This window comes from Scheffersomyces stipitis, chromosome 5 (assembly GCF_000209165.1).
Source record: "Scheffersomyces stipitis CBS 6054 chromosome 5, complete sequence".
Taxonomy (NCBI): Eukaryota; Fungi; Ascomycota; class Pichiomycetes; order Serinales; family Debaryomycetaceae; genus Scheffersomyces; species Scheffersomyces stipitis.
Genome location: NC_009045.1, coordinates 232,849 through 246,043, shown reverse-complemented (window position 1 = coordinate 246,043; position 13,195 = coordinate 232,849). Strand labels below are relative to the sequence as shown.

The window sequence follows — 13,195 nt, the reverse complement described above, 5'->3', positions numbered from 1 at the left end:
GGGACGATGAGGTCAGGGCACGGTGGAAGAATCAGGTGAGTCAGGTATTGCCAGATTCAGACGACAATCACCAGATTCCACAAAACCACAAATGGGCGTACAATGATAGCGTTACTATTGTAGCTTCTACACTATCCTCCAGTTTCGGGCCAATTCACCATGAGAGTCGGTGGTTTGTTCCGGGCTTCGTTGGTACGGACTAATGGAGCTCGCACGTGATATCAGAGCTCATTGGCAGATGAAAATTGGCAAGTATGGTGGGCCAGAAATGTGCACGAGAGAAGAAGGAAGTTCAATAAAACCAGCCGGAATGAAGAATACGGTTGTGAAACGATACCTAAAAGTAGATATGTGTTTTGTTGTCTAGCTATGTACGCTAATATTGTTTTTTATAAGAGAATGTGCCCCGAGACGATATGAATATTTACTGATATCAGCACTTACGTGATACACAGCCATTTCTTAACTTTCAGCAAAACAATTTCCAAATCCCATTCATGACATCGCCACATCACCACATATCTCAATTCTATGCAACTTTTGCTACTGGCCTACCGTTTGTTCTCTATTCACATAAACTATTTGCACCCAAATCGCCCTGGTCCTGGTGCAGGATCTCTTCTCTAAGAACCTTCCAGAATGTACAGGATAAATCTTTGGTATAGCTATATCGATTTATAAGAGATTGAATAGCAAACCGCCATTATTCTCTTCTTCTCCTTAACTTTCTTACAGATCTAGTCTTCAAAATGGATAAACTTCTCCAGTGGTCGATAGCCCAGCAGTCAGGGGACAAGGAGGCCATCCAGAAGCTCGGACAGCCGGATCCCAAGATGCTTGAGCAACTTTTCGGAGGACCAGATGAACCTACGCTCATGAAACAAGCCATAGCAGTGATACAGAACCCAGAAGCCACATTGGAAGATAAAGAAATTGCCTTCGATAACTTCGAGATGCTCATAGAAAACTTGGATAACGCCAACAACATCGAAAATATGAAGTTGTGGCCAGCTATAGTTAATCAATTGGAAGATGGAGTTCCAGCTACGCTCAGGGTCTATGCTGCTTCAGTGATTGGAACTGCCGTTCAAAACAATCCAAAGGCACAAGAAGACTTCAACAAGACAAGTGGTCCAGAAAAGTTGATCAAAATCGCTTCTGACGAAAAGACTCCTAAAGATTTGCTTCTTAAGACGTTATATGCTCTTTCCTCAGCCATGAGAAACTTCAAGCCAGCATATGCCAACTTCGTAGAAAACAACGGCTGGAACATCATCAGTCTCTCCAAAGAAAATGACCACAAGATTCAGTTGAGACAGTTGTCAGCTGTATCGTCTATCTTGTCCACAGGTCTTGACGAAGACAAACAAGAAAACATCCAGAATGCCAAATTGGTTGAGTATTTGGTATCGATTTTGACCAAAGATGGCCATATAGGTTGTATCGAAAAGGCACTTAATATCATTTCTGAACTCGCCCATTATAAGTACCAATTTACATCCACGGAAATTGCACGGTTAGCACAAGGCTTGGAACAGATCGAGACGTTATCAGACAGATTGACTGAGGAAGACTTGGTTTCTGCCAAAAAGATCGTATCATGATTCTAAAGCGTATGTACATTAATTGTAATAGAAGATATAATACATATTCTATAATGACAAGTATATCAGGCCAATCGCATTGGATCTTGTAATTGTAATACCCGTATATTCATTATTTGTAAGTTTGACTATATAAGATAGTCATCATATCTTTACGTCGTATATCATTATATCATTATTCATTAATAGCTTCGTGAGGGTCTTCTGACGTAAAAAACCTCAACATGGCACTTTCAGCAGAAGGAGGAATTAGATTCTTTCCGTTGCCATCACGTTCAAGAGCTCCACTTCTCGTGAGCACTTGATAAATAGATTGAAGAGACGGATAGTGACTATAAAGTCTTTCAGCCTTAGCCTCAGTAAGCAACTTGAACTGTCTCACTCCACCAATGAACGTGGATTTTGAATCTGAGCCAGAACGAACTACGCCAATATTGGCCAATGAGCTGTTTCTCTCAAACTTGTCGTAGAGTGAATAACTGATGGCATAGGTGTATGAAAGTAGCCAATCCACGGCTTCGCTGCTATTTCTCACGGTGAAGATATTAACCTTTAATTCGATCTGAACAGAATTCATAAGCAATTCAGCCTCTTTAGCTGTAATATCTAGCGTTGGTTCAATTGTATTTTTACGTCTTTTTGGCTGCGACTGTGACAGCAGCAAAGAATCGGGCTCGTTTAGTCGATCAAGAACTTTGCTCTTGTACTTGTTCTGCTCCATACGCTTGAGTTTGTTGATGAAAACATCATACCCCTCTACCATAATGATAATCTTGTACATTATAGTGTCGTTGTCTTGTTTCCGAAGAGATAATGCTCGGTTAACTTGGTACTTGAGTGTTCTCTCGTGAACTTTTTCAAAAAACTCTTGGGCCTCATAATAGAGTACTATATTCTTCTCCTGAAGCTCTGTCTCTTCACAGGGAACAAACAAATCGGTCTCCGGATTGTACAACGCCTTGACTTTTCTGTTCCAACAAATCATTGGAAGATCACTAATGAAATCAGAAATATGAGGCTTCTCAAATTGTGTTTCTAGATAATCTTGCTTAAACATTGATTTCACACAGGGAGCCATCATTATAATCATTTCAGAGAGCAACTCTTCTTTGCTTCTGGTGACTCTATTGGCGTCTTTCATCTCCTTCAGCACGGCTGGAACCTTGACATTCGCTTTGCGTGACTTTGATTTTGATGGTGAACCTTCAACTTTTTTAGATTTAGGTTCCAAATTGGTACCATAAGTTGGACTTACAGATGTATTCTTCAGTTGGAATGAAAGTGAATATTCATTTGTTTTTGTTTTGGATCTTGGAGGTGAAATTTCTGTAACTACTGGTTTGGAACTTATAGTTGTATCGCTCGTCGTTTTGTTCTTGTGTGAATCTACAGCTCCTTGTATTGAAATCTCTTGGCTACTGGAAAGTGTGAAGTTTAAGTTCTGGCTATTGTGAAAAGATGAAACGGCAGCATTTTCAACCTCATCCTCTTCAAATTGTGGGAGAATATTCACATCAGGTTTCTGAGTCTTTCTCCTCATACTAGGAGAAGCGCTTTTAGGGTCAGACTCGCTGATCATACTGCTATCTGAAAGCCAATGGACCACATCTAAGATAGAAGTATTGGGTTCCTTATTGATATTCTGGTCTTGTCTCTGCTTTTGATTCTGCTGCAGAAATGAAAAAGACGACTCCTCAATTGTCTCGTCTTCTGTAACAAAAAGTTGTCCTGTTGAAGGAGGAGATGACAGAAGTATAATACTTCGATTTCGCTTGGAAAATGGAGTTCTATTCAGAATTACAAGAGAAGACGTGTCATGGAACCTTTTAGGCAATGGCTGAGTGCAACTGGGACTTCGTATATCTACATCAATATGACACGTCTGTTGAGAAATTTTAGAGACGTCAGACTCCGAGTCTAGGCTGTTGCTGTTAGTATATGATCTGAAAGTAGTCTGAATGAAATATCTATAGTGTCTTTGATTTTCTCCAGAAAGATGAAAAGACGTACATTTCAATAACTTCGGCAGAATCATCAGGTATATCCGAGAGATCTATGATCTCTACGGACTTCGTCATGTTGAAGTGAAGAAACGAGTTCAGTTCAGTAAAGAAATCAAAATGAAGACAGTTTATGAAATACGTATATTGGTCGTGTGTGGAACAATATGAAAACAGAAGTTGCAACCATTTGACATCTACAGACCTAAGACATGAAGTGGTTGACTTCTACGTGAAATAGAAGCCTGGTTACTATGAGGTCCAAATTATGTTGTTAAAGTCTAAAAATCAGACTGTTAGCTGAAGTCAGTACTTACTTATGGCTATATGACCGTAATTGTGTATCACGTGCCCAATTCCCAATTCCGACCACTGAGTTATGCCCTGCCAATCAAGTATGGAGTCTATAAAAAAGTAGCTGGAATAGGGCTGGTGTATCGCTGGTAAGCATCAACACACATAATAGATAAATAATGCATGCGTGATCTGCCGGAGAGTTACCAAGTCGTAGAAAACTCTTTTACTAGGGTAGCTTCATTTCAAGAAAATCACGTGATCTCTAGAATAGCCACCAAATCAAAATAACCACCTGAAATATTTCAATTAATTGCTTTGCTTTACTCTTTTCTACACGTTGCACTAAAGAGCACATATTCAGAATGGTTAGTCATCGACTTTCGCTCAACATGCCCCCAGGCGCTGCCGCAGCACAAACTTCCCGTGCCATAGACGAGTCGATCTTTGAATTGAAAGAAGTTCACAATACGATCAAATACGACTGGCCCCAGTTTCTTGTAGAGGATGCCAATCCGATAGAAGTGGCCGTCGCGCTATTGGACGACACTTCAGTCGGTTTAGCACATCGTTTCCCAGAGTTCCAGCATATTATGAAGGGGACCGAGACAGCATTAAGACATGTAGTTAACGAGCATCATGAGCTTTTTAACAACTCTATCGGTTCATATCATTTGCTTCTTTCTACGCTTCAGGATTCGCATTCGGATGCTGGTCAGATCAAACAGATGTTGGAACTGACAGCCAAAGACGTACAGGATCGGTCTGAGAGTTTAACGGATTTGAGTGTAGCGTCGGCTCGGTACTCGGAGATGATAGAGATCCTTGATGCCATATCAGAGGTAACAGCGATCCCCAACAAGATCGACCAGTTGGTGGAAGAAAAAAAGATTCACGAAGTGTATGATGTCATATCGAATGGATATAAGATCGCAGAAAAATACAACTTGTGGAGCTTGCTGGCGATGGGAGCAATGCAGAGTTATCTTGAAATCCAGTCCAACAACTTGTTTGACATGATTGTAGACGAATTGCAAAACGAAATTTACCAGAAAGGAGGTTCAGCTGCTGCTTCCTCAAACAGTAACACCGACAGCACCAGCAACTTCTCTTCGTGGATGTCGTTGGTGAACTCATCGAATCCAAAGCTTGCACTGTTCAAGGCTTTAGTGACAGAGCTGCACAACTTGGAGCAGTACGTATATAACTCGGCAAATCTCGACATCTCAGAGGTGGTTGAGGTGTTTTCCGAGCCCGTTGAGAAATTTGTAAGTCAGCAGTTGCCGTCAGTACATGCCCATTATAGTAGCACGGATGGAGGCTCTGAGATCAACTACTCTATCTTACTTGATGCGGCGCTGACGTCCTCGGCCCAATCATTCCACTATATCTACATGCTCTTGCACACGGCTGCTAAACTCAGTAGACTTCATCAGGTGATCGAGATTTTAATTAACAGCAACCAACTGGAACTTCACGGTTTGATCAGTAGGGCTACTGAAACAGTAAAGCTGAGAAATGGTATAGCGCTTGCAAAGTTGGCCAAGTTGCAGAATTATGAGCAGACGTCTATTGCTGATGTGATAGGCAACAACAGCTTTAGCGATTCTGCTGTTGTCGTTCTCCAGGACTTGTTTGGGTCCATTTTCTGTAAGGCATTGGCTGTGTTCCAGCGCCACAAAGTAGTATCTGAAGTCGTAAATCTCTTGGAATCTGGTCAGAGCTTAAGCAATGCAGTTCCAAATGCCGAAAAGACACACATAGATATCCACAACAGTTCGTACAACTTGCTCAGTGTGTGGAACATGTTGAAGAAAGAGCTCCAGGCGTTGGTGCTCAACTACATCCATGGAGACTCGTTGGTTCTAGCCGAGAATTCGAACGAGTTGTTAAAAGTCAAAAATAAGAGCAAAATCTATGACATTCTCAGCAAAAAGGACTCGTTTAGATTCGAAGATGTTTCCTACAAAAAGTCTACAAAGACTACTAACGATCTCCTGACTATTCTCCAGGACATGTTCCCTGGATTTGTACTACAAGATTCTTCTGGTAAGAAGTCCGGACTCATTGACTCGTCTTCTCCATACATCCAGAATGAGAATTTCAACGCCATGGTGGAGGTGTTGGTTCCAAAGAATCTTTACAATATGCGGATCATCCTTGAGCCTTTTCTCATATTCATTGAAGGCTCACAGAGACTTTTTTCGGATTTCCTGAATCCCACCAAAGCCCCTGCCAACAAGTTAGCGTTGCAGTTCTTTGAAGATTTCATGAAGATCTCGTTTTTGTCGCACGTCAGAGAGAGTCTAGAATTCTCATTCCGCGAATATATAGGAGGCACATATATACGCTCAGAACACGACAAAGGTGGGGTTACACATATCACAGGGCTCAAGTTGGACTTGGTTTCGCTTACGAGAAATACTGATTTGGGTATAATCACCGCTAAGCAGCCTGCAGATTCTCCAAGCTCTACGGTAATTTACGAGAATGCTTTGAACTTCAAGAAGATTTTCCTCAACATCTGCCTGATTCTCAACACTTCACTTACGTACAGACGAGAGTTCAGTGACACGGCCCTCAACTTCTTGGAAAGCTTTGCCATGGCTTACAACAGCTTTTACCAGGAGTTGTTATCAACTGGAAACGTCCTGCACAACAACTACAATAGTGCTATTGACTCTTCCAATAAGCCAACCCTGAGAATAAGCAGATGGATGCGTATTCCTGCTTTGACGGAAATAAGTGGAGTTGTGCTTCATGCCAATGCTCTGGCAAGCCTACAAGAGTTGGAAGCGTTGATCGTGAAAGAAAACGCTATTATTCTCTCTGATAGCGAAGTTCCAGCCAGAGCCTTTGACATTAACAAGGACGATTTGCTTGATGTCGAATCGTTCAATCAAGTCTGCTACTTGTTGTTGACAACGTCGTGGATCTTGAAGTGGCTTCCTTCTATCAAGAAGCAGTCCAACTATCTGGCCTATGAAGACGATGACACCGTCAAGATATCTGTTGTCGACAAATTGCGTCATAACTGGTCGTTCTTGGAAAATGGCAGATCTGGTACAAACGTGGGCGCAGGTAATGTAGACGTAAACCAGCAAAACATCTTCTTGGCTCTCAATTCCGAGAAAATCCAACGCTTTGACGAATTGGTTCAAGTGTTTGAGTCTATAAGAGACAAGACATTGCTTGCTCTTAGATACGATTTGCGTTGTAAATCTATCTACTACATAGGTAGATCATTCAAAGAGTCTGATTGGATTCCTACAACAGAGCCTGGCGATGCTGACCCTCCTGTAGCTTTGCTTAACAAGGAAGTATTTTCTATAGATGCCAAGTTGAGCAAAACGTTGACGACGTTGGAAAGGGAAGGAATATTTGTGGGTTTGCCGGCTTTCTTGAACCAGTTGCTTATACAGGGCTCGATATTGGTTCACAAGGTCAACACCAATGGTATCAAGAGGATTCTTTTGAATATCTTCACTTTGCTGCAGATGTTGAGAAACTTGTCGAGTAATCCAGAGACGGTGGACTTCAATAAGTCGTCGAAGTACTTTGAGTTGTTCACCATGAACGAGTTCAACATGTTGAACCAGATCCGAGCCAACGAGCAGAAATTCACGCTAGGCGAGCTCAACAACATGGCTAGGTTAATTTATAGCGAGAAGTTGGCAGATGGAAACGGGACACAGTTTAATAAGACCAAGTATAGTGACTTGTTGAAGAAGATTTCTGAATTAGTGAAGAGCTAATGATATAGACAATGTACAATAGAAAAGTATGGTGATGCTATGATGAGTTCAATATGGGTTTAAAAAATACAGTAGTTATATGAGGACTACGTTTTATAGTAGTCCGGTTGGTATTATTAGTTTAGTTGTACTATAATCGAGTCAACAGCTACAAACTGCAATTGCAGTTGGTCTAATTGGTGATTCCGTGAAGTATTAGTTTATTTACATATATGACATTAATGCACTAGCAATGCGTATTGAAAGGTGAAGGAGGTATTACGTTCAACCTTTCCAGGCTTCTCTCAAACACAAATCTGCCAATACCAGAGCCCAACACTACGGCAAAGAAGTACACTAACGAGAAAGACATGGCTGCTAACATGAGGGTGTAATTAAACAAGTCAGGCAAGATGCACAAGGTCAATCTGATGACATCTCTGAAGAAGCGAGAAGCCAAAGGTAACTGGTTGGTTCTGCTGGCGCTGTGCTGTCCTTCTAAAGGTTCAGTGGTAGTATTAGTTGAATCGGCTTTGATTGAGGATTGTTCAGAATTAGCCCAACAAGAATGATGTTCTATATTCAGCTTTACGGCAACGTCAGCTTCTTTGTGGCTCTGTTGTTTTTGTCCAGGATGGCTTTCTACGTAGATGGGATTCTTCCATACCACTTGTTCCAAGTAGTTTCTGACGAACTCCAAGCCTCTGGAAAGAAAAGCTACAACGAAAAGCAACAAAAAGATACCAAAAGCCTGGCCCCCATTGGCTGCACTCAACAGCAGAAACAACACCGGGTAGTTTTTGTACTGAGTTGTGAAGTACATATGCATTGCATGTCCTCCCATATCCATCAGGTCAGAGGCAGAGTCTGTGGCAGAAGTCATAGCCATAGCCATAGTAGAGGAGGCTACGTTCATAGCCATTGAGCCGGTAGCCGAGCTGCCCATGTCCATGCCCATGTGTCTCTGGACAATTGTAAGTATTTCTGCCATTTTTTATGGATGTTTTTTATTATTTCAGTGTGGAATTGAGTTCTCAATACAAGGTTCAGATCTGAAAAATTACTGAATCCTCTATAAGGTGGTGGTAAAGCCAATTGTGAAGGCGGTGTTGTTGGTGAAAAATTCAAATAATAAATAGCTAAATCTGCTATATCTCAAATCTGTCAAATTTCTCCATTCTACTCAGATCTGGATACTCCCCATATATATACACTGGAGCTGATAAATTAGTGGGTTTTCATGTCTCAGATGGTATAGATAAATTGCTCACAGTTAAGTGTTTTTCAGGTGGTTTCCTGCAGGTGGGTGAATTGACAGGCTCTTGCGCAAATATCCGTCCCGATTGGGCATGCAGTTCCGGAACTGGTAGATTGCAAAATGAGGTGGTTATTCTAGCTGTGGTATACGCCTAGGAGTCTTTCCCGTTTCTAAACCGAAGGGGATGAAGACGGGCAAAGTTGTCTCCAACAGCAGTCTAGTCCTCGCATCTTGTTCTAGTTGATTGCTAAAATTTGGTGCAGGTAGAAGAGATGCTGCGGAGGTTAAAATTGAAAATTGGAAATCCTAAAAGTTGCACCCAATGAGCAATATATTTAATTGATACAGTTCATCAAGGGTGGTTCATAATGAAGTTATGCAGAAGTACGAAGGTATCTTTGAAGAAATAGCCTGTAGTATTTATACCTATATCTTACAATATCACTACCATGAATAAATACACCTTACTCTCACTATCGTCTATTACTATCATCTATATAGCTTATTCGTCAATAGTTTTCACTCCCGATTCTCGAGCGAAGGGCACTTGGTGGCAGAATTCGTCAACACATGAGTTTCCAACCAGTCATTCGCTACAAAACGAGCACCGCACGCAATACAGATACCTTCTAATGGTAGCTTATCTGTCAAGGTGTTGGCTGTTTTTCCTTTGGGGTCGTCGAAGCGGAAATGCATATGGAGAAGATGTTTCTTGTAGTCATAGGGCCGGTTGAAGTACTGAGTCTTGTGGTTGCACATATACTTCGGATATACGCATTGGAACCGGCCCACTTCATTGTGGATCCGCATGTGTCTAGTCAAGTCTCGACTTATGTACTTGTCGCATATGGAGCAAACGGCACCTTTGGGCAACCGCTTCTTCTTGGGCTTCTGAAGCAATATATCGTTGTCGTCGTGTCTGAACTCCTGCGGAGGCAGCGAGTTGGAATTGGAATTGCTATTGCCACTATGATTGGATATGGAACGAACAATTACTGGTCGTGGAACGTCTAGATGACCCGATGGTTTAGACTCCCTGTCTGATTCCGACAGTTCAAAATCTGACCCATTGGCCAGACTCTGGCTGAGACTTGTAGCTCCATGCTGGTTTACAGAAAGAGCATCATTGTCGTCGTAGATCGGAGTAGGATTCAACATCGAGCTTGCCAGGGTAGCCACGAGCTCATTGTTGTCGTAAACAGTTGGCTTTGGAAGACTTTCCGGATCAAGCAACTCGTTTCGAGGGTTAACATCAAAGTTGAACCCGCCCAAGTCGGCACCAAAACCCACATCATCAGGATCAGTTTCCAAAGGAACTCCTCGGCTCATACTGATCTGCTCCTTATTTATAAGCTGATATTGACCCGAAACCGGACGCTGTTGCACAAGATTTGAGTCCGCACCTGATTCTGACAAATAGTCCTCAAACTCCTTGTTGAAGTTGTTGAAGGTGTGTTCGTTGTAATTAATGTGGGGAGAAATGAAATGAGTGAGAAGACTGCTGGTATCAAACTGGCTGTTGCTGTTGCTGCTGTTACTATTAATATTTCTGTTCTCCAACTCAAAGTAGCCATTTACATTGAGAGGAGGATTCATGGATGGAGTGATATTGGAATGGGAAGGTGCGAATCGTTGCAAGCTGTCGTCCTGAAGTCCTAAATCAGCTTCGAAAAGCCGCAACTCAGGATTGGGAGTGTGTTGGCCATCATCTTTGAACAAGGGGATATTAGCACTGAAGTTTCTTGTGCCACTATTGTTAACTCGTTCAGACCGGTTCCAGTTATATGCTGCTGTGTCAGAATGAGAAGACGAAATTGAATTAGAGGCTACCTTTGCAAGCTGATTTTTTGTGTTGAGGTTATCTAATGGCAAGAAAAACCCGGGATTTCTATTCTTCCTGGGTCTGCCTCTTGGTTTGGGCGTTGTTCTCTTTTTAGCCTCAGAAGGTGAGCCAAGTGTAACAGTGGCATCGGATTTCTGACTTGTATTCAAGTCTATATCGTTGTAAGAAGAAGAATTGTATTGGTTTGGGAGATTTTGCTTTTGTTGGTTTTGGAGATTTTGGGGAATTTGAGCATTCTGCGAATTTCCGGAATTCGGTGGATTCTCATTTCCATAGATTTGTGGATTGCTACTATAACCAAAGAAGCTGAGCCCATTAGCTCCGTGGTTCTTCTTGTGGTTGTGGTTCATAGCCTTCTGGGATAATGGAAGCGAGTTCTGCCGTATGGTAGGTGGTTTTGGTGGATATGGCAACTGTGTCATGGAGCCAGAACCAGGTCCCGCCCCTGTGTCAGAAACAGATGAATCGTTTTCATTACTGTGTTTACGTTTCGGCTGATACCCTTCTGCGTTTGGATACTCCACTACTTCTTGAGAAAGAGAGTGTTGTTGGTTCAATCTGAAACGGGGATGATAGTTCTGAAATTCTTGTTCTACTCTTTGTTCAGGGCTGTTTAATTGATTTTGTACTTGATTCAGACTCTGTAATTGACTTTGTAAATTCTGTCCATATTGCGGTAGTGGTAGTGGTAGTGGCTGGTGTAGAGTTTGTTGGCCTTGTGGTTGTTGTCGATTGCCTTGCGGCTTTTGCTGAGATTTCTCGAAGTCTCCGAAATCCAACCCATAGACATGGTCTATACGGGATGACGGTGCCAGTAGCGAGACCTGCGAGAAGTAATCGTACTGGTCGTTTTTGAGATCAAAGCCAAAATCGTCCATCTGGCTGTATTGGTTTCCAGAAGAGTTATTGTTGAAGTTGAGGTTGTTGGGAGTGGTGGAATTATCCGGAGTATTGAGGTTGCTGAGATTATTGAGATTGCTGAAATTGCTGAGGTTACTGAGATTAGCGAGGGTGTGCGAATCTCCCTGGAGAGAATTGCTATTGGGGCTAATATTGCTGTTGAGGGCGCTATTGGTGTTACTGGTGTTGGTGTGGTTGTTGTTTGCACTGTGGAGAAGTCCCCTGTTGATATCCGGATTGCTGGCACTGGTCATGATGTTAATGTCGGTGATGTCACCATCACCGAACAACGAAGGCTGGATGTAGCCAGGCATGGGAGTGTGAGCCGCATCGCCGTGGGAGGTCGAGGACCTGTCGTTCGTTCCACCGTGGCTGGTCATGCTTGCTCCAGCTCGGCCCATGGTACCACGGAAGGCTCTTGTGGGGGAAGAAGAGCCAGAGGAGTTTTTATCTTTATGTTGGTGCCAGATATATGCAGCACCAGGCTGGTGGGAGGTTTGTGTACTGTAGAGCTCGGTCGAGTAGTGTACTTGTCTTGATGGTACAGCGAAAGATCCAGAAAAACTGCGCTAATAGTGCGCTAACGAAGCGCGGTGATCTCAGACTTGGCTCTCGCTACCGGGCCAAAATGCTGCCGGGCCAAAAAGCTACATGAGAAAGTGAAAAACCACCACCATCAGTGCTACTTCTGTTCACTTAGTAGTGGCGAACATTCTTTCTGCTACCAGGTACTACTTTCTACTATCAGGTACTACTTGCTTCTACTTGTCGCTACTTCAGAGTATTTTCTTCCATGTGGTTCTACTACCAGAGCCCACAAATAGTGCCCCGGATGCTACGTGATATTTCTGTAAATCTGCTACCATGAAAAACTGTGCTACCTACCAAGTCTCGAATTGGAGAATTTCACACCCTTCGAACCAGCAGCCGGAACAGCTGTTGCAATAGCAAAAGGATCTAGACACCATTATGAGAGTCGTAGTAGTACAATAGCAATAATAGCCAGGAGCGGACGGTAAAATCTACGGCGCCACAAACAGCCGATTTCGAGAAGCAGATGAGTCTGAGTCTCAGTCAATCCTGTTTGTGCATCTGTCACTTTCGTATATTAGGCTTTCAGCGTTGCTTCCGTTTCATTCTTAGGAAAATAAAATGTATAATCACCCCGGCTACATCACGGATTTACCTCCGGCATTATTGAATTGAGCCGACATGAAATGTGACTACACAATGCAAACATACAAGTCCGGGCTCCGCACTGGAAAAGATGGAATACCAAGACTAATTTGGTCCAGCTCGTAGATTCACATTCAGATTCAAGCCCGACCGATCAAGAGAATTTTCACCAACGTCTCCCATGCGCAACTATGTGGGGGAGGGGCACAACTTCGAACCAAATAGCAACCGCACATCAGCACTGCCGTTGAACAGCCTTCGCGCCGTCAATGAGCATTGCGTCATCGTCAACATACAGCGTCGTCAACGGCTAATTGCCCTGGTAGTACAATGAGAATCGACCCCAGGAAGAGAGAATAATATTTGAAATTGAAGTTTTTTTTTGC

General features: G+C 42.7%; 5 protein-coding genes across 5 annotated transcripts; 2 read left to right on the top strand and 3 right to left on the bottom strand. All coding sequences in view use genetic code 12, as the record gives it.

Moving 5' to 3' along the window:
* Window positions 1-749: 749 nt before the first annotated feature.
* Window positions 750-1,604, top strand: PICST_46950 (predicted protein; the record flags this gene model as incomplete). The annotated part of the gene is made up of 1 exon (XM_001385026.1): window positions 750-1,604. The coding sequence occupies one exon, from the start codon at window positions 750-752 to the stop codon at window positions 1,602-1,604; it is 855 nt and encodes a 284-aa protein (XP_001385063.1).
* A 175-nt stretch (window positions 1,605-1,779) lies between these two features.
* On the bottom strand, window positions 1,780-3,378 carry PICST_47140 (predicted protein; the record flags this gene model as incomplete). Its single annotated transcript, XM_001384666.1, has 2 exons — window positions 1,780-2,999; window positions 3,147-3,378. Coding segments are annotated over 2 exons (1,452 nt in total), but the record flags the coding sequence as incomplete, so codon positions are not given.
* Window positions 3,379-4,263: 885 nt separating this feature from the next.
* PICST_60298 (predicted protein) lies at window positions 4,264-7,653 on the top strand (the record flags this gene model as incomplete). The annotated part of the gene is made up of 2 exons (XM_001385025.1): window positions 4,264-5,614; window positions 5,663-7,653. The coding sequence occupies 2 exons, from the start codon at window positions 4,264-4,266 to the stop codon at window positions 7,651-7,653; spliced, it is 3,342 nt and encodes a 1,113-aa protein (XP_001385062.2).
* A 226-nt stretch (window positions 7,654-7,879) lies between these two features.
* On the bottom strand, window positions 7,880-8,578 carry PICST_47431 (copper transport protein; the record flags this gene model as incomplete). Its single annotated transcript, XM_001384665.1, has 1 exon — window positions 7,880-8,578. The coding sequence occupies one exon, from the start codon at window positions 8,576-8,578 to the stop codon at window positions 7,880-7,882; it is 699 nt and encodes a 232-aa protein (XP_001384702.2).
* An 831-nt stretch (window positions 8,579-9,409) lies between these two features.
* Window positions 9,410-12,034, bottom strand: PICST_31924 (predicted protein; the record flags this gene model as incomplete). The annotated part of the gene is made up of 1 exon (XM_001384664.1): window positions 9,410-12,034. One exon carries the CDS (start codon window positions 12,032-12,034, stop codon window positions 9,410-9,412), a length of 2,625 nt encoding a protein of 874 aa, XP_001384701.2.
* Between the last annotated feature and the right edge of the window lie 1,161 nt (window positions 12,035-13,195).